Source organism: Myotis nattereri, assembly GCF_964212035.1.
Source record: "Myotis nattereri genome assembly, chromosome: 2".
Classification (NCBI taxonomy): domain Eukaryota; kingdom Metazoa; phylum Chordata; class Mammalia; order Chiroptera; family Vespertilionidae; genus Myotis; species Myotis nattereri.
The window spans coordinates 177,406,228-177,427,846 of NC_138076.1; the positions used below are offsets into that span (position 1 = coordinate 177,406,228).

Genomic DNA, 21,619 nt, shown 5'->3' on the forward strand with positions numbered 1-21,619 from the left:
TAGGTTGGTAGATTGACACACTGACACACACATATACATGTACTGTCTAGAGCTTGTATAGTGTATATACACCACCATATTAAATTTAATAACATTGCAAATTCTTACTATATAGCAGTGATGGCGAACCTTTTGAGCTCGGCGTGTCAGCATTTTGAAAAACTCTAACTTAACTCTGGTGCCGTGTCACATATAGAAATATTTTGATATTTGCAACCATAGTAAAACAAAGACTTATATTTTTGATATTTATTTTATATATTTAAATACCATTTAACAAAGAAAAATCAACCAAAAAATGAGTTCGCGTGTCACCTCTGACACGCGTGTCAGAGGTTCGCCATCACTGCTATATAGTCTTTAAGACAGTTTCCTACCCCTTTATTTCTTGAAAATGGCACATATGAGCTGTATAGAGTTATACATTTTAAAACAGCTCTCATAATTGTAAGAAATGAAACACAGAGACCTTTAGAAGCTTTGTGTGTGCAGTGTGTGCTTTCTTTTAAACCTCTGGAGTCCTGCTCGGCTGGTGTGACTCAGTGGTTGAGCATTGCACCATTAACCAAGAGGTTTCTGGTACCATTCCCAGGTGGGGCACTTGCCAGGTTTCGGGCTCTATCCCCAGTAGGGTGATGCAGGAGGCAGCTGATGGACGATGTTTTTCTTTCATCGCTGTTTGTATCTCTCTATACCTCTCCCTTCCTCTCTAAAAATCAATAAAACATAGTTTAAAACATAAACCCCTGGAGGCCCAAGGAGAGGTGCAGGATGGTCTAGTTAGGGCTGTCCTTGTCACAAAAGGCCTTGGGAGGTGCTTAGTAAGGATGTCGTCGGTACCTAGTGACAGGTGATTAGTGTCGAGTTTAATCAGGAAACACTGTAGCCTGAGACTTCAACTGGCTTATAGAACTAAGTTCTGAATTTCTTCTTAACAAAAGGGGCCCATGTTCAGCTGAGCTTTTAAAGTTCCTTTTGAACACGATCTTTATCTCCTTTTATCTCTTCACTACTCTGATTTATTAGGCCAATGCAACCTCTCCTTTGGTTTATAAAAATCTACTTAATGCTCTGCTTTGATTTTGTTCCTTACCTTATTATGTTGTATGTGTTATAAAACAAAACAAAAACAAGCAAATCCCTACTATTTAATGTAGTCTTTCCTCCCAAAAGGTCCATCTACTTTGGCATGCCTTGCCACGGATGTCTAACACCCCTGTAAAAAAGAAACATAAAATTACATTCTGCCTCTTTCTAAAAGTGGCAGAATTGGAATGGAGGATTTCCTTAATGTGTGGAAATCCTCATGGCCAACATGGCCTCCTCTTAAACTCTGATGGGTCTTCCCGTCAGCCTACACTGTCTCGCTCCTGCAGCTCTTTCACCAGAACAGATCCAGCTTCTTGGCTTGAGTTTCCTCTCAGCTGACCTCGGGGCTTGGCTGGATGTGCCCCATGGGCCACACCCTCCCGCCTGTGCTGCATTCTGCCGCGAGGCCAGCCACACTCAGGGCCTGTGTCTGTTTGGGCCTGCAGGGATCGCCTGCTCCCACAGTGGATCCCGCTGTTAGCCGAGTGTCCTGCCATCACCCGAATGTACGAAGAGAGCGCCCTCCTGCGGGACCGCATGACCGTCAACTCCCTCATCCGCATTCTGCAGACCATTCAGGACTTCACCATCGTCTTGGAGGGATCTCTCATCAAAGGCGTGGACGTGTAACCCCTGGTAGAAACGCTCAGTCCAGACCCCTGGCTCCCTCACCTCCCCCGTTCTACGGGACCGATTTGGACTTGTCTGGCGCGGTCGTGAGTCACTGCAGGGGCCGTGCACCGAATGCCCCGACTTGAACAATCCTCACGCTGCAGACAAGGCAAAATGCTGTATTGTAGTTCATTTGAACCAGGAATTTAGTATAAAATAGAGTATTTTCATGTGTTAGACGTGTGTAAATATGCTATCTTCTTTAAGAAATTATATTACTCTAATAAGATACTTTTCCTAGATTGAATATTCCTGTGATTTAAAATAAGTAGCTTAAAAACATTGAGAGCTTCGGGGAAGAGCGGTGCTAGTCAGGAAGAAGCCAGTACGTGTACGTACAGTGCAGCCAGTCAGCTTCCTTGCCTCCAGGTATCACAGCGGAGCCCAGAGGCATTGCAGGGTGTGGCCATCCATCCTGGGGTCTGACTCTTTGTATAATGAATATAAACAGCTCTGCCTACTGTATGGGTCGTCCTGACACCTCCCCCCCCCCACCCCTCACTACACACACACCCACACACACACTGGGGATCCAGCCCCCTGCTTGGGAGTCAAACCGGCAACCTTCTGGTTCATGGGTCGATGCTCAACCACTGAGCCACACCAGCCAGGCTGCACTTGTATCTTTTAAGTTGCAAATGGTTTCATACATATGAATTGAGTCACTTTCCCATTCTTTTGGGCAGGTTTTTTTTGCCCCCTTAGGCACAAGATGGAGATATAATTCAAATACTTTAAATACTGAACCCTAGGAGCTTGGCTTAACTGGGTAGTCAGCACACAAAGCCCCAAGAAGTGTGTTAAATGGTGGGATTATGACTTCTTTGCTCTGTGGAAAGATTAGCCTAGACTGACTTCATTCCTAGCATTTTTATTCATGTTATTGGAGGTACTTTGGGCAGATGTCACAGTCATAACAACTGCGAGCAGGCGTTTGATCCTGTGCTTTTTATTGGGCCCTCGGAGCCGGCAGTGGCCCCTCACCTCGGAGGGAGGGACCCCGTCTGCCCGTCTTTGTTTGGCTCCCGTCGCCCCCTCCCCTCCCGCGTGCCCAGCCCCCTCTCAGGAAATGGAAGGAATGTCTGAGAAGGAGGAGGGCTCGGTGTGGCTTGGAATGTTTTTGTGAAAGTATTTGTTGACCAAGATAATGCAAATAACAGAAGGAGAAAGAATGGTCCCTTTCTGGATGTTTCAGGGCAAGTTTTCTGTTCCTTTGTAAGAGGGGTGATAACATGAAACAACTGGCCCAGAGCAGGTAGGAAGCCGGCGCCGCACAGAGGGGCAAAACGCTCACAACACCAGAGGCAGCCGTGTTGAAAGACCGAATGTTGTGCGTCACTTTCCAGTTGGGGATTCTGTCAGGCAGTCAGATAAGCGTGCTCTGCGCTCGGCACCTTCGGTCTCCGTCAGAGCAGGTCCTGTTGCTCTGTCGAGCGCCTGCACGTTGCTGGCTGTGAACGTGCTCGGCAGAGCTGGGGGTTGTATTCCCAGCTGTGGCCGAAACGCGAAGCCGTGGCCCGCAGGACCCTGTGATCCGAGGGTCCCGGGCTGAGCCTACAGTGTTGTCTCCCTTACTTCCTGGAGGAAGAAGCCAATGAAACAAGTGCCTCCCTCCCTTTATAAACACGGTGTGTGTGCGGCCAGCCAGCGAGGCCCACCCCCTGTGATATGTGGCTCAGGTCTCGGGGAGGAAAGGGGGGTTGAAGCATCTAGAAACTCATGGAAAGGGGTTAAGAAGATGGTTCTGTGTGACTTGGGGCCCAGAGATTCCTTGCCTGAGGCTAACATGTCTGGTGGCGTGGCTGTTCAGGGACAAGGAAATTCTTCAATGGGAGACATCCTTAACCTGCTGACACTAGGCTCAGACTGCGTTTCGGGGATCAGAAGCCATACGCTGATCCGCGGGGGTGGGGGGGGGGGGCTGTTCCCCCTCCCTTTCCCATGAGGTCATGCTTCTCACGCACTCGGGGCAACCGGGGAGGCGTCATAGCTGATTGAGTCATCTAGTACAGCCGTCTCATTTTATAGATGGGAACACTTAGGGATTAAAGAGATTACATACTCCCACAGCTGGTCAGCAATGACCCAGGGTCCAGGATTCACGATTTTTAATTACACCAGGCTGCATGAGACTGACCTCGGGGCGTTCATCTGAGTAGTCTCTCCACCCTTGGACCTTTATGCACTCACACAGATAGGAACTAGGATTCATATTCATGTCTGATACTCATTTATAGGGATTAATATTCATTTTAAATTGTTCACAAGTTGTTGTGAAAATGGGGAAGAACATTGGATTTGGGGTCTGTGAATAAAACCATTACTTCAAACGGGGACGCCTCAAAGGAGTTCTACCTAAAGTTCTGTCCTGCTCTGTGAAGTAGGACTAGAGCAGTGCAATGACGCATGTCAAAAAAAGAGGGACGGGCCCCTACAATACTAGGCCTTTGAAAGTGGTCATCTTGGGAGCCCATCTGTCTGAATTCAGGGAGATAGCCAGTTCTCCAGACACGGGGGCCCCTGGAGAGCTGCTTGAAAGGCCTGCAGCCCATAGGATCCAAGTTGATGAATAAAAAGGATGCGAGCAGAGTTTGTCACATAAGAAACACACCTCTAGCCCAGTCGGCGTGGCTCAGGGTTGAGTGTAGACCTATGAACCATGAGATCATGGTTCGATTCCGGGCAGGGCACATGCCCAGGTTTTGGGCTTGATCCCCAGTGTGGGGCATGCAGGAGGCAGCCAATCAATGATTCATCATTGATGTTTCTCTCTCGCTCGCTCTCCCTCTCTCCCTTTTTCTTTGAAATCAATTTTGAAAACTAAAGAAAAAGAAACAAAACTCTAAAGAAATACAATTTAGTTCTTATGTGGCTTATAATTGTCTTTGAGCCAATACCAAGTTATTTTGAGCAGGACAATGGCAGAATCTTGAGAATAAATGTATATAGCCTCACAAGCTGACTTGCAAGGACCATATCCATTTAAAGCTATCCTTTCTGTTTATTTTTAAAATCAGTATATTGCTTTATTATCACACCTCAAAGTTAAAGTAAATAAAAATCAATTTTGTAATTGACTTTTCTCCTTCAAAATGAGTTATAATTAATGTCTGGAACCATAATTAGTATTTTTGCATAGTAGCTTAAAAATATATTGTTTTAAAATTAAATTGCCAAAAATATCACCTCGTAAAACATTTTTTTTCAAGTGTCCTGCAACTCCTAACTTCAACCTTTGTGACCCAGTAGCATTACACCAGTGTGAGGCCCTACAGCTGTGCCCGCTCCAGGCTCAGTAGCACCTTAAAAGTGACTGAGGTACAGTGTCCATGAGTTAAAGTGGGGTCTAGGTGGTGGAAAACAGGCCACCAAGAAGTAAAGTAGGGTCTCCCAGCCCTCCCCCTCCTCTTTCCACTGGGGGCAAGGCTTGGATCTAAGAAACCTAAAACTTGTAGAAGTTTGTGATTTCCCTCTAAAATTTACTTTCCATGTTTCAGAAATTTTTGTAACCCTGTGGTGTTTACTTTCACATGGCTTTTTCAAAAATCACTTTAATGAACTCTGTCAACCTCTATGAATGACATAAGGGAAATACTGAATTGCTTCTATTTCCTTTTTTGGCAATAAATCCCTGTTGTATATAGATGTAAGTGAAAGGGGTAGAGACTATGCATAGCAGTTGGTGTGTAGTGTATGTTGACACCTCTAAGCTATTTCGAAACATGAGGCAATAGACGAGGACCTCCGATCCCCAGGGAAATATTTATTTGACGGCACTGAGAGTGTTGCTCTTAGTAACAGAATCTCCTTCGGCCGAGCATTGTGGCTTTTCAGAAGGTTTTTATTTTGGGAACTGTGAGTATTTTCTCTGTGAGGTTTACAGAAACCAGTCGCTCCTTTTCACCATGCTGGAAGGACAGTCTGAACCTTCGCTGTTTAGATTTCAGTATTAGCACCTTCGCGGATGAGAATGGAGTCTTCAGCTCCTCTCTACTTTCTATAAAGTGAATCCTGTTTCCAGGTCATCTGCATCTTTCGAAATCCTCACTTCTTATGTAAGTATTTATTACATTTCCATTTAGCTTAAAAGAAGACAGAAACAGATAATAAGCTATTCGGCCCCTTATTCCTATATGTAAGTTTCTTGAATCAAACTGATTTCCAAGCTTTTTGAAGAGGGTGTTGGCCTGTGATCGGAGGAATCCAAGGAGAACCTCATCCCTTCAAATCTTACTAGATACCGACTGTCCTCTCAAGGGCAAAATAGAGACTGGCTCCAGAAAAATACCACATTGAGCAGCTAATACCAGAGTGAAATATCATCAAAAGATTTCCCCTCTTTTGGGGAAGAAGAAAAAAATCCCCTCATTTGAAGGAATCCAGGGTATCCTTGGGTTATATGGGAGGGAATAATGCTTGATTCAGTTACCTGAATGTATTATGTATGGCTCCAGTCTTTATTCCAAACACCACATCTTGACAGAGAGGCATGGTAAGCAGTTCCTGTTGTCAATCAACGGAAGGTGTTTAACACATGGAAAAAGTCCTCTATGTTACACTGGAACCTTGTATAAATGTACCTGTGTATGTTTTTAACAAATGAGCCTTTCTGCATTTAAGTTATATTGTTTTTCCTTGTATTGTTAACAAAATGCATCAGAACTGGACTCCCCCCTCCCCACCTGAACATAATATAAAATTTGACCAGTATTGTGATATCAAGCACTTTAGCATACATATCAGAGAAACTGACGTGGGTTTTTCAGGTTTTGGAGTACATTTAAATATGACTTTTCATGCTTTGTTCTTTACAAATAAAACTGTGGGATTGATACTTTGTTCTGTTTCGTTATTATAGAATCTTTAAACTGACTTTAACAGAGCAAGTGTATTAGAGTTCTTCAGAGAAACAGAACCAGTAGGATATGTATGTAAACATAAAAAGATTAATTTGAAGGAAATCACTCAAGCGATTGTGGAGGCTTAGGAATCCAAAATCTACAGGGTAGGCAGGTTGGAGACCCCTCGGAAGAGATGCAGTTCAAGTCCAAAGGCAATCTGGTGGCAGAATTTCTTTTTGCTCAGAGAAGCTCGGTCTTTGCTTTATGAAGGCCTTCAACTGATTGGATGAGGCCCACACACATTATGGAGAGTAATCTGCTGTACTCTAAGTCCACCAATATAAATGTTAACCTCATTAAAAAAGAAAACACTATAATAACATTCAGAATAATGTTTGACCAAATATCTGGCACCATGGCCCAGTCAAGTTGACACATAAAATTAACCATCAAAATTATAATGAGATTGTAATAATGAGTGACTTGCTAATAAGTGATAAAAAAGAATGCTGACCCCTAGCTGGTTTGGCTGTATGGATAGAGTGTCAGCCTGTGGACTGAAGGGTCCCAGGTTCGATTCCAGTCAAGGGCACATGCTCGGGTTGCGGGCTCGATCTAGGGCATGCAGGGGGCAGCTGATCAATGATTCTCTCTCATTGATGTTTCTATCTCTGTCTTCTCCCTTCCTCTCTCTGAAATAAATTTAAAAAAATTTTTTTTAAATGGATGCTGAAAATACAAAAACTGCATATATGGGAAGCAGCCACTAACCCAAGGCCTGAGGGAGACAAAGAGTTGCCTTGCCCTCGGGCCGAGAGCCAGCTTTATTAAAGCAGTTACCATGCTGGTCCACTGGATGGCAAAGAAGTTACAAGATGCTGCACTGCTGGCACTTATTTGGAATCTGCCTTCAAGTGCTAGAGGAGCATCCAAGGGGAGGTGCCACACCCCAGGACTTGATGGGAAGCCACTTGGGGGGTGGGGGAGAGGTGCTAGGGAAGATGTCCATGGAGAAGTGCTGTACCAGTAAAACCCACTCCAGAGCCACCCAAGGTGTAGAGCGTGAGGTTAGCTGCTGAGTAGCATCAGAGTGAGGCCCTACACATTGCAGGAGCCTGCAGAGGGGAGAAGAGCTGAACCAGGAAAAGAAACCCTCCTCCAGTGTCTCCAGTGCAGTCCACTCACAGTTGTGCCAGCTGGAAAAGGAGAAATGTTCTCAAAAGGGTCTCACTCCATGTTGCAGAGCACGCAATCAAGGGTAGATTTGGAGCTGAGAGGCTATATATATATATATATATATATATATATATATATATATATTAAAGCCTATGCGATTAGGAGAAACCAAGATGGCGGCATAGGTAAACACCGGAAATTGCTGTCTCCCACAAAAAATTCAAAAATACAACGAAAAGACAAAACGGGCATCATCCAGAACCACAGGAAGGCTGGCTGAGTGGAATTTCTACAACTAGAAGGACAGAGAAAAGCCCACTGAGACTCAGAGGAGGTGCGGAAGTAAAGTGCAGAGGTACAGAGGCGTGCACGTGGAAAGGGCTGGCAACTGAGGACTCGGCTGTCTTTTTGAATCAGGAGGGAGTCACAAGCCCCCAAATGCTCTGAACTCCAGTTCCCGGTGAGTCTCTTGGGAGACTCATACGGGGAGAAACTGGACTGTCTGGCAGCGGGCAGAACTCAGAATTTGAGGGCGGCTTTCTCTCAGAGGTGCTTGCAGCGATTACCGTGACACTGAGACCTGGGGCCCCTTAGGGCAGGGCTGAAGATCAGCCATAGCTGCTTGCTTTGCCCTGTTGATTCCCTGAGACCCCTGCCCACCCAGGCTGCAGCACAGGCTTTTGCATATGAATGCCCTGGCCCTTTGCAATCTGAAAATTACCCAACAAACTGCAGCTGGGCCAGACAGACCCAGAACTTCCAAGAGAAGGCCCCAGGCCCCACAGCAGCTTGCATTGCTTCACAGCTGGGCCTCATTTGGGCACCTCCAAACCCCAAAAAAGGAAGGGGAACCTGCAGATCTCCTTGTAGCTCATGCTGGGTAAATTAGTACCTCCTTAGATCCAAGAGCCAGTGTACCCAGTGGTCAGAGTGGGACCATCCAATTATAACTCCTCAGATCCATAAGGGACACACTCAGGGAGCAGACTCAGTGAGCACCAAAGCCCCACTGAAGCAAGTCTTGCCCCAGAAGGGTGTCTTCAGCACAGAAGTTCTCCCACTGTTGACACAGCTGATTCTCACAGCCAATTGGCCTGGAGGTCAATTCCTCCCAGTGATACCTACAACAATCAAGGCTTAACTACAACAAGACTGTGCACAAAGCCCACAAGGGATTTCACCAAGAGTGTCCACCTCAGGTAATTGGGGAGGCTGAGCCACTGGGCCCTATAGAACACCTAGCTCACAAAGCCACTCTACCAACACAGGGAAGCATAAAAATGTGGAGACAAAGAAACAGGTCACAAATGACAGAAATGGAGGAAAGCAAATGACTGGATATAGAGTTCAAAACCACACTTCTAAGGTTTTTCAAGAACTTTCTAGAAACCACCGATAAATTTAGTAAGGCCCTCAAGAAATCTAGTGAGACCCTCGAGGTTATGAAAAAGGACCAACTAGAAATTAAACATACACTGACTGAAATAAAGGATATTATGCAGAGTTCCAACAGCAGACTAGAGGATCGCAAGAGTCAAGTCAAAGATTTGAAATACGAAGAAGCAAAAAACACCCAGCCAGAAAAGCAAAACGAAAAAAGAATCCAAAAATACGAAGATAGTGTAAGGAGCCTCTGGGACAGCTTCAAGTGTACCAACATCCGAATTATAGGGGTGCCAGAAGAAGAGAGAGGGCAAAATATTGAAAACCTATTTGAAGAAATAATGACAGAAAACTTTCCCTACCTCGTGAAAGAAATAGACTTACAAGTCCAGGAAGCGCAGAGAACCCCAAACAAAAGGAATCCAAAGAGGACCACACCAAGACACATCATAATTAAAATGCCAAGAGCAAAAGACAAAGAGAGAATCTTAAAAGCAGCAAGAGAAAGAAACTCAGTTACCTACAAGGGAATACCCATACGACTGTCAGCGGATTTCTCAACAGAAACTTTGCAGGCCAGAAGGGAGTGGCAAGAAATATTCAAAGTGATGAATACCAAGAACCTACAACCAAGATTACTTTATCCAGCAAAGCTATCATTCAGAACTGAAGGTCAGATAAAGAGCTTCACAGATAAGGAAAAGCTAAAGGAGTTCATCACCACCAAACCAGTATTATATGAAATGCTGAAAGGTATCCTTTAAGAAGAGGAAGAAGAAGAAAAAGGTAAAGATACAAATTATGAACAACAAATATACATCTATCAACAAGTGAATCTAAAAATCAAGTGAATAAATAATCTGATGAACAGAGTAAACTTGTGAGTATAATAGAATCAGGGGCATAGAAAGGGAGTGGACTGACTATTCTTGGAGGGGAAAGGGGTGTGGGGGATGCGGGAAGAGACTGGACAAAAATCGTGCACCTATGGATGAGGACAGTGGGGGGGGGGGGTGAGGGCGGAGGGGGGGTGGGAACCGGGTGGAGGGGAGCTATGGGGGGGGAAAAAGAGGAACAACTGTAATAATCTGAACAATAAAGATTTAATTTTTTAAAAAAATTTTAAAAATGAAAGCCTACACGACAAATGACCAGTCGAATGGTTGCTATGATGAACACTGACCACCAGGGGACAGGCGCTCAACACAGGAGACTCCCCTTGGTGGTCAGTGCATTCCCACAGCCAACTTCCCATGTCCCTCCCTCGCTGGCCAACCTCCCTCGGCCCTGATTGACCCTGATTACCAGCCAAGCCAAGGGACACCACCACCACCACCACCACCACCACCACCACCCCCGTACAAATTCCTGCACCAAGCCTCTAGTACATTTATAACTGCCCAACTGTTTAGTTCCTTATATTCAGTTAAGGAGGAAACAGAGGAGATGAGTGAGAAAATGCAGGTGGAAAAGATGATAAGATAGAGCAAATGTGTCCATACTTTGTGAAGCAGTAGTTTAGAGCAGACTGTCTGCCATGTTCATTTGAATGTGGTCCAGCTGTATAAATTTTTCATCACTGCCTTTTAAAATACTGACTTTAGCCCAGCCGGCATGCTTCAGTGGTTGAGCATTGACCTGTGAACCAGGAGGTCACAGTTCAATTCCCAGTCAGGGCACATGCCCAGGTTGCAGGCTCAATCCCCAGTGTGGGGTGTGCAGGAGGCAGTCAGTCAATGATTCTTTCTCATCATTGATGTTTCTATGTTCCTCTTCCTTTCTATAAAAATATATTTTAAGAAAATATAATACTGACTAATTGAAAATCTTGATTAACTGCAGTTAAGGTCAGGAGGCTTTTGCCACCTCAGGGAAAGAACACCACAGTGGTAGCAATAAAGGTGGTGGAAGGTGCCGGGTTCTGAGTATATTTTGACGCTAAAGCCAGAGATTTCCTGATGGATTGAAGGTGAGAGACGAGGAAAGAAGAATCAAGAATGACTCCGACGGGGGGTAGGGGATAATGTGGGGATAAGGACACATATGTAATATCTTAAGCAATAAAAAATATATTTAAAAAAAATTTAAAAAATTTTTAAAAAGAATGACTCCGAGGGTTTTGGCCTGAACGACTGGAAGGCTGAAGCTAGAATTTCCATGAACCGAGATGAGTAAGAATGTGGGGAGAAAAGGCTTTGGAGATAGATCAGTTCAGGTTTGGATACTGTAAATTTCACATATTGGTTAGATATCCAGGTGGAACTGGTGAACAGGAAATTGAATGTCTGAATCTGGATTTTGTGAGTAATTGGACTTCAGATATAAATTTGGGCATTGCCAGTATTTGTAGATGGAATTTATTGTCATAAAACTGGATGAGGACACAAAGGGAGAGAGTTATTAAGAAACCTCCCAAAACAATTTTAATTCTACATATGGGTGTGGCATGATTTATTGTTTGACATTTAGATTTTTCACTGTTCTGAACAATGCTATGATGAAAAATATCTAGATAGCTCCCAGTGTTTCACTGCTCTGAACAACATTATAATAAACAAACATCCTTGCCATTTTTGTAAGTCAAAGGCTAATGTCAACAGCTCTGAATGATTCACCCTAATATATTTGATAACTCCTTTGATTCTTTATCCTGGATGCACTATACTTTGATTGAAATAGATATCACAACCTAGATGGAGCTATTAACCTCTGGGCAGCAATACCTCAAAATAAATCACTCTAGTTAGAGCGAGCATGTGGGCCAGGTGTGCCCTATAACTCCTCTATAACAGTGGTTCTCAACCTTCTGGCCCTTTAAATACAGTTCTTCATGTGTGACCCAACCATAAAATTATTTTCATTGCTACTTCATAACTGTAATGTTGCTACTGTTATGAATCGTAATGTAAATATGTGATATGCAGGATGGTCTTAGGCGACCCCTGTGAAAGGATCATTCGACTGCCAAAGGGGTCATGACCCACAGGTTGAGAACCGCTGCTCTATAACATAATCTTGAGGTCTACTGTTTACCTATCTATAACTTGTGTAACTTGGATTCCCCCACACACACACTTTGGGTTCTTAAAGGCCTCCAAACTTTTTCTCGATTTCTCACGTCCTATTCAAAACAGCAGTTTCAAAGTACGTGAAACAAAAATCAGTGGAATCAATGAGAAATAGATAGATTCTCAATTAAAGTAGGATATTTCAGCGTCCCTTTCTCTACAGGCAACCAGTCGACACAGAGGACTTGAACAACCCAATCAACCAACTTGACCTAATTGATACTCTACTCAACAATAGCAGAGTACAATTTTTTCCAAGTAGACAAAGAATAGTTTGCCAAGGTCAGCTATATTTGGGGCCACTAAACAAGCCTCAGTAGATTTTAAAAGACTCAAATCATGCACAGGATGTTGTCTGGACACAAGTGAATTAAATTAGAAATCAATGAAAATATATCTGAAAAAACTCCAATGTTTGGAAATTAGCGATGCACATGGGTCAAAAAATGAATCAAAAGTGAAAGCAGAAAGTATTTTGAACTGAGTGAAAACAAAGCATATCCAGATTTGTGAGATGCGTATAAAAGAGCTCTTAATGAGAAATTAATAACAATGAATACACATGTTAGAAAAAAGCCTTAAGTCAATGACCTGTGCTTCTACCTTAAGAAACTAAAAAAAGGAAGACACAAAAAAATAAAGATTAGAGCAGAAATCAATGGAATAGAAAACAAAACAAAAAGAAAATTAGTGAGCCAGGTTCTCTGAAAAATCAATAAAATTGATAAACATGTAGCTAGGTCAACTAGAGAAAAAAGAAACAAGATACAAATTGCCAATTATCCAGAATAACAGAGGTGACATAAATACAGATCCTACAAAAATTAAAAGGATAATAAGAGGATATCATGAACAACTTTTTGGCAATAAATTTCACAATTTAGATGACAGATGTTTCTTAAAGATACAAACCATCAAAGCTCACTTAAGAAGAAATGCATAACCTGAATAGCCTATGTCTATTAAAGAAATTGATCTCGTAGTTAACCTTCTCACAAAGAAAACTTCAGGCCCAGATATCTTTACTAGTGAATCTTATCAAACATTTAAGGAAGCTCCCTGGCCAATGTGACTCAGTTGGTTGGAGTGTCATCCTGTGCACTGAAGGCACTTGGGTTCAGTTCCTGGTCAGGGCACATACCCAGTTTGTGGGGTTGGTCCCTGGCCAGGGCATGTATGGGAGGCAACAGATCAATGTTTCTCTCTCACATTGATGTTTCTCTTTCCTTCTCTCTCCCTCCCTCACCCTTCCTCTCTCTCTAAAATCAATAAAAACATATTCTTGGGTGAGGGCTTAAAAAAAAAAAATCTAAGGGAGAAATAATGAAAATTCTACACAACCTCAAAACTGTGATGAAGTACATGTTAGTTTTCTAGGGCTGCCGTAACAAAGTACCACACACTTGAAGGCTTAAACAACAGAAATTTATGTTCTCACTATTTTGGAAGCTGGAAGTCTCAGATCAAGGTGTCAACGGGGTTGGTTTTTTCTGAGGCCTCTCTCCTGGCTTATAGGTGGCCGTCTTCTCTGTTTTCATGTGACCTTCCCTCTGTACCTGTCTGTGTCCTCATTTTCTCTTTTTATAAGGACCCCAATCATATTACATTAGGGCCCACCCTAATGACCTCATTCTACCTTATTTCTTCGAAGACCTTATCTTCAAATACAGTCGCATTCTGAGGTTCTAGCGGATTAGAACTTCAACGTATGAATTTTGAGGGGACACAATTCAGCCCTTCCCAAAGTAATACTTCACAACTCATTGAGCCAGCATTACCCTGATACCAGCAACAACAAGAAAAGAAAAATACAGACCAACAACTCTCATGAACATAGATACAAAAATTCTTAACAAAATGTTATCAATTCAAATGCAGTGATAAAAATGATGGCATGACTAATTTGGGTTTATCAAGGGATGCAAAATTAGTTTAATATTCAAAAAGCAAGCAATAATTTTGCAGACTGAAAAAAATGAAAGCAAATCAGATGTTCATCTCAATAGATGCAAAAATTTTTTTGACAAATTCTAACATTTAATCTTGTCTTACACACACACACAGTAAATTTCCTTATGTCAGGTATACAGTGTTCACGGGTCAATGATGAAATGCCTAGTATGAAGAAACTGTTGGGGAGAAAAAATTCTGCTCTTCTAGGTTCTTTGACTGGTCTAATAATCAAATTAACATAACACAGATTAACAGGAGAAAAACAAATTTAATTATAAGAATATGAGACCCACATTAAATCAACCTGGCAAAAAAAGCTTATATGCCCTTCTGGCTAAGAAAGGGGTAGGTGTCTAGGGCTTCAAAGGGAAGGAAGACCATTCACAGGGAGATGGGAAGAGCAAGTGTTTGGTAAACAAATGTTTGCCATGCTGTGCAGAGAGAACAGTGGGACAGAGAGATGGGAGGGAGGGAGGACTTTGATCTCCAGGTCTTTCCCCAGCCCACCCACCACATCTGGGCTAGGCCAGCTCTCCAAATTCTTTTAGGTAGTTAAAGGAGAGGTAATAAGCTCTCCCTCAGTCTTTTTGGGCTTTGATTGTCTTTTTAGCTCAAAATAGTCCACAAGCCAAAGTGGCATTTTTCTGGGGAGACTTGTTCTGAATCCCTTCAAAACACATGACTACAGCCACAGTTACACACTCCTTCCAAGAAAGCCAGCTTTCTTTTTAGCTTCTAGGTTTCCACATGGCATGCTATTATCATAATAACTCCTCCCTTTTTAAAAATCCTTTCCCGGCGGTGTCCATTATTCCTAAACTGTTACATTATGGTCCTACCCAATCCTACCCAACCCTCCCTCCCCTCTAGAAAAACCTGCCTCAGACTTGTCTTCAAAACCTCAGTAAATAGCCAGGCTTTGCCCTTTGCCCTCTGATAAGTTCCATCAAGGTAATGATCCTTCTTAATGTGCTAGCAATAAACAGAATGCTTTGATGATAATTCAGGAAGCCACTGGCAACATTTATGGATCATTCATATTTTCTCTTCTGAATTATTTTAGTAATCTTTGTCCATTTCTTCAGTATAATGTGCATATTTGGATTTGAAGTTTGAAAACATGCTTTAAGCTTTTCTGTCTGCTCTATACAATGCAAATATTTTCTCACTTTCCTGTTAATTTTTGGTGGTTTTTTGTTTTTTTTTTGCTGTTGCACAGAAATTTTTAGTTTTCAATTGTTTAGAGTCATTATCCATTCCTTTAAAAAAAGAAAAAAAAACAGTTTCTGATGCTATAGTGCCTGGGTTCAAATCTCTCGTGCTTGCTGGCTGAGGACCCTTGCCTTAACTCTGTGAACCCGGCTGCTCATCTGACTCCCCATGGGCATGTAAGCTGCAGGAAAGGACGAATTTTTTACTTTGTTAACGACTGTATCCCCAGCTCTGGAAACAGTGCTTGATACATAGTAATATGTATCAATACATATTTACTAAATGAATGAATCTACAAAGCCAGAATAATAATCTTATTTACCTAATAGGGTTGTTATAAGAATTAACTAATCCTCAGAAATATTGTCTAACAGTGGTTCTCAACCTTCCTAATGCTGCGACCCTTTAATACAGTTCCTCATGTTGTGGTGACCCCAACCATAAAATTATTTTCGTTGCTACTTCATAACTGTAATTTTGCTACTGTAAACAATATGTAATTATATATGTGTTTTCCGATGGTCTTAGGCAACCCCTGTGAAAGGGTCGTTCGACCCCCAAAGGGGTCACGACCCACAGGTTGAGAACCGCTGGTCTAGATGGCACAGAGTAAGAGCACAAGAAATGTTAGCTCCCTCTCTTCACCTTCCTCAGAATCAGGCCTCTTTGTGAAGTCTTCCCTTCCCCCTTCCTGTTAGTGAAATCACTTCTTTCCTCCTCCCTCCCCCTGCCACGGGATTTGCACCATTGTTCGCCCTTAGTAGGACTGGTCCCTTGATGTTCTGCACCTGTGGGCAGCTGTCAGCCCCTTTGAGAATCCGAGAAAAGCTATGAACACTCTCCCCAGAAAAACGCACCAACTCTCATGTCCCATTTCAGGGAGCTCACACAACCCTGACACTAAACTGACTTTTCAGATTCCTGAGTTAAATGGGCTTTAATGTCAAAGGCTCCTTATTGTTTTGGACCAACAAATCTCAAGGGGTCACAGGAAATCCCTACAGAAATCGCTGTGAGGGCCAGGCTCCTCTGAGATGCAAACTGCTTTCTCCACGAAGGGGCGGAGGCAGAGGGCGTTTTCAGAACCTACCCGAAGGGGAAGGGCACCTCAGGAACCAGGCCAAGGGGGCAGGGGGCCTCTAAATGGAAGCTGGGGCCTCGGGGAGATTCTAAGGCCATTTATAAACTTCCGCAACCCTGCTCACCTGCACTCTGGTGAGTTACCTCGGCCTCCCAGCTGGTAACCAACAAACCCTGACCACCTTGACTACCTCGATGAACTCAAGTGACTTCCTGTCTCCCGCAGCGGGAAAGGGTAAAATCGAGACTGTCCCACAGCCTGGCCACTGGCTGTGACTTCCCATAACCTCAGGGGCCTCCCAAAGCCTGTGTTTTGCCTTAAGAATGGGAAGAGCAGAATGGACCTCATACTTTTGCTGTGAGAAACTGAGGTAACTGTAAATCGCTTACACAATATTTTGCACCTAGAAGCACCCAATGATGGTTAGCTGTTCTGATTAATATGAAATAATAATTCGAAGGAAGGATGTTGCCTGCTTCCCAAAGTCAGCTGTGGGCCTGGGACTGAGCCTGCGGGCCTCCCACACTCCCCACGACTGCAGGCCTATCCAGACGGTCCCCTGCCTGGTTCTGTCCTGTAACACACAGGTCCTCGAGGGGCTCAGTCTCCCCTCCCTGGAGCCTCAGGTTATGACCCCGGTGTCTATGGATGGTTGTCATCAGGCCAAAAATCGTTGGGCTCAGAGGGCCGGAAGGATTGGTCCAGCCCCTTCTTGCATTATTCTGATTAGAAACAGCCCCAGAGGTGAAGTGATTTGCCCCAAGTCCTGCAACTTCCTGGAACTATAAACCAATCGGAAGATTTCCATGTTCCCGTTCTTTCCACTGTTATCAGGTTACCTTGGAGCCTCAGGCTCTGCTTTTGAAAAGGAAAGAAGAGGTCGACCTGAGAGCCAGGGAAGGGAAATTTACTCAGGTTTAGTAACGGCTTATGGCAGGGGATGAGAGAATGGGGGTGTGATACCGTGTATAACCTGCTTCCCCCCCCAAAAACATCATGCGGACAATTTTTAAATTGCTTTACATTTTACTGAGTACCTCCTCCAGGGGGGCTGGGAACTCACCTGTCTTGTTTACCTGGCCAAGTGCCCAATGCCGAGTAGGTGCGTAATGACTGTGCCACCTGGAGGCCTGCGTGGCTGGCTGCCCCGTTTGCCACGGAGGTGCAGGCGGCCTGGGAGCCGAGCCCTGGCAGGGACACGTGCGAAGTGCCTTCCAGTGTGTCTCAGTTCTGCCTTTGCCACGCATGCCCTTTGTTCAGAAATCCCTGGCTGCATCTCCTGATCATTTCCTTAGGATGTTTTCCTAGAAGTGGGATTACTGGATTGAAGGCTGGGCACATGCGTAAGGCTTTTGGTTCAGAAACACGCCCCCCCCCCCCCCCCCCCCCGCAGTTCACAAAGGAATCTGCGTCCCAGCAAACTGGCCCCAACTGGGTATTATCAGGCTTCCTTTTTATTTTTTTTTACCATCTCGGCAGAATAAAAATGATATTTTATTGGCCTTTCTTTGTGGTAGAGATTGAACTAATGTTTAAGAAACACTCTATGGAACCCAGAGGGCGGGCAGGAGACCAGCGAAGCTCGCCCTTCTGCCCCGGTGTGGGCCCAGAGCACCTGTGCGGGGCGAGTTGGACTCTAGGTTGTAAACACCTGAGCCCGGCCTGAGAGGCCTCCCTGGCAGGGAGGAGAGCGGGCTGCCCTGGCTTTCCTAAGCCTATTTTCATCTCCTGATGCCAACTAAATGCTCTCCAACACGTGACACACCTGCATACCCGTCTCTAAGGACAGCAAGAAAAGGCAGAAATGGGGTAACGGCTGACTTCAGCTTCAAGTCTTGGAGGAGCAGGAGGAGTGAGGGGTGAACTTGGAAGGATATTTCCAGAAGATGAGAGGTAAGTCCCTGGGGGTCGCTGCCAGCGTGGGTGTGGGGGAGCCCTGAGCCCAGGGGATTGTCCTGGAGAGGCTGCGTGCAGTGTGCCGCTCACAGGGCCAGGGTCCCTGAGGACGCCAAGGGCCTTCTCCCGGCCGCTGGGGGATCAAAGTGAAAGTACAGGGACAAAGGGAAGTGGTGAGGGAGCGGAGGCCGAGGGGGCGTGAGCCAGGGGAGGCGGGAGGGCGAGGGGGCCTTTCCCCAGGAGACTGGGAGGCCGACCTCTTGTTGGCCATGAAACAAAGAGGACTTCTCACCCAGCCCGCCGGGAACCGCGCCGGCTCCCAGGTGTGCGCTGGGCTCTCAGGGACCGTGCGGGGTGTGTGTGTGTGTGTGTGTGTGTGTGTGTGTGTGTGTGACTGATGCACCGATGTGGACAGACAGCTGTAGTTACGAAGCTAACTCCCCCTTCCTCTCACCTAAATGTATAGTCCTCATTGCGGCCAACAGCAGTTCCTCCATAATAAACACACAGAATGTGTTTTACGGGTGTTGTTTTTAAACTTTGTGGGGCGAGTTTATTTTCTTGATTGCTTTAGCATTTCCTATTAAAGTCTGAAGTTGAACAGTCAGCCTCTCACAGCAACCTATGCGTTCTCTGCCCCTTTAATTCTTCTAAAAGGACTTAAGTCAAATACGCAACCGTAGGTCTTAGAGGTTTCAATGAATGAACTCAAAACCTCATCACCCTTAAAAAATCATTTGGTGACTTTTTGAAACATGACCGTTTCCCTGCCTCCCTCTTAGGGGACTGATTCACTGGGGCTGAGACAAACCCTGGAACTGGCATTTTAAAAAGCCTCCCAGGTGATTCTCAAGTTGCTGCTACAAAGACCAACTTCGGGGAACTGATGTCTAAATGTCTATGTGTTTCTGTTTGTTTTTAAACGGAGTTTGGGGGTGGCAGCGGTGCCTGCTAAGATATTAAGTGGTGTTTTGCATTTCTGGAACACATTCCTCTTCCACCTCCCTCTCCACCCACCCTGGGCTTCCCCTGCCTGGGCTCCCAGTCCTGACCTGACAGTCCGAGCCCCTCGCTCTCACTCCCCGTGTGCCTCTGGGTTCCCATGATTCCTGGCTTTCCTCTCTGGCAGCATGTTTCGGGCTTTCTTTTGTGAATGACAATTGGCCTTTCTTCTTATTGTCTTTGAAAGCCCTGCTGCCGCTCTGGGTGTCCTGACCCTGGGCCATAGGATCCACGTCCCCAGTGGGCGCCTGGGCGCTTCTGATTCTCAAACCTGCCTCGCTCACTGCTTCCCTGGGGAGCTCCCCAGGCCCCCACCTTTTAACTGCCTGCTACGTATTTACTCTTGCATGTCCCATAAAGCATCTCAAGGTCAAATATTTCTAGTATCTTTTGTTAAAAAAATAATACTTTCCTTCCAGTTTTCTTTTTTCCCCCCTCCCACTTTCCAAGTTCTTCTGGCTGGGTTAACGATCAAATTAACAAAGACGGATTGACAGGAGAAAGTAAACGTTTAATACATATAAGTTCACATAAGCATGAAAATTCCAAAGACCATGAGGTGACACTGGGGATATAAGGCATTTGGGGGACAAAGGAAGGGGGGTGTTAGATTTCAGAAGTGAGAATGGGTGAGTCACAGGTGGTTGAGGAAGAGAACACAGGGCAGGAAAGTCCTTGCTGGGCAACTTAGGAACAAGGGGGGAGGGTGTGTACCTAGCTAATGGCACCCCCTGAAGCCCTCCTGTTTACCACACTTAATTCAAATTAGGCCGAGGCCACTTCCTCAGATTCCCTTCCTGAAGCCGGTTTCTCCAAATCTCTTGGGCAGGAAAGGGGGGAGGGTCAAAGGCTCCCTCTGAGTCTTGTTTCCTAGTGAACAGCTTAGAATTGATCACCCAAAAAGTGGCTTCGGGGGGGCCCAGCCTTGGTTCCTTCACTGGCACCTTGGTTCTCTGTGTGTGATATCTCGGAGAATGGCTCTGCCAAGTGACTCAAGCCAGAAACCTGGGGACAACACTTCATTCTTTTAAAGCCAGAGACACCCCCCCCCCCCCCAACCTCTGCCCTCACTGAACATGTATTCTAGAGGCGGATGAGCAATTAGTCTTTAAATCTCATGGATTCTAGTTCTTTGTTTCTCTAGACATAACTTTGCCTCTTCAGTCACTGCCATAGTTCAAACCCCCCTGGGTTTAGTATAATCTTTCTAAACCCAAATCTTAAATTTTAGCCTCCAGTTTTCACTCTCCCTTTAGATAAAGCCCACCTTCACAAATCTGGGCTGAAAGGTTTTACACCTGCACCCTAGCCGGTTTGGCTCAGTGGATAGAGTGTTGGCCTGCAGACTGATGGATCTCAGGTTCGATTCCTGGGTTGCAGGCTCCATCCCTAGTGGGGGGCGGCGGGGGGCGGGGAGGGTGTGCAGGAGGCAGCTGATCAATGATTCTCATCATTAATGTTTCTATCTCTCCTTTTCTCCCTTCCTCTCTGAAATCAATAAAAATATATTTTTAAAAATAAAATGTTCTACACCTACTAGGCCCTGCTGGCCTCTCACAGCACATCTCCACCCACTGAAGCACTCTGCGCAGTCTCTGGATTACAGCCACACTTCACTGCACTGCTGCCCACCCCCCTTCCACCTCCCCCCCTGCCTCCTCGCCCCTCCCCTCCCTCCTGTTCACTCTCCCATCAGCCTCCAAGGTGGCCCCATTGATTTCTGCCTCCGAGTGTCGTGCCCTGGTGTGTGCGCTGGATTTCCTGATGTTGCTCTGAAGGGGAGATTATGGCAGCAGTGATGGGCCCCTGACATTAGGTTCCATAAAGACTATGGCTCCTGTTAACATAAGTAACATTCAAACCTGTAAAGAATTTTTGTGAGTTTATTTGAGCCAAACTGTCGACAAGGGCAGGGAAGGAGAATCTCAATGCATTGAGATAGTGCTCCAGAGAATGGTGGTTTTTCACCTATTTTTATAAATTACCACCCAAGTAGGAGATGGACTAGGTGCACCAATTAATAATGCAGATTTTGTAATCAAAGAAAACACAATAATTTCAAGAGAAACATCAAAACATTACATTATTCAAAGTAATGTCCATCGCTAGCTACACATTTTCCCCATCTTTTAGGTAATTTGTGGATACCGTCCCAGTAGAATTTTTCTTGTTTTGAGGCAAACCATTCAGAGACCCAATTTTCCACTTCTTCGTATGTTTTGAAGTGCTGCTCAGAAAGTGCCTGT

The 21,619-nt window shown here is 44.8% G+C and overlaps 1 protein-coding gene across 1 annotated transcript in view; it reads left to right on the forward strand.

The window, feature by feature from the left end:
• The window catches only part of DENND5B (DENN domain containing 5B), a 177,826-nt gene extending 174,914 nt beyond the window's left edge, over nt 1-2,912 (forward strand). The window contains exon 21 of the mRNA XM_081083696.1: nt 1,536-2,912. Within this exon, the coding sequence (XP_080939822.1) occupies nt 1,536-1,719 (184 nt within the window). The 3' untranslated portion in view covers nt 1,720-2,912. The remainder of the gene's footprint in view (nt 1-1,535) is intronic.
• The last annotated feature ends 18,707 nt before the right edge of the window (nt 2,913-21,619 follow it).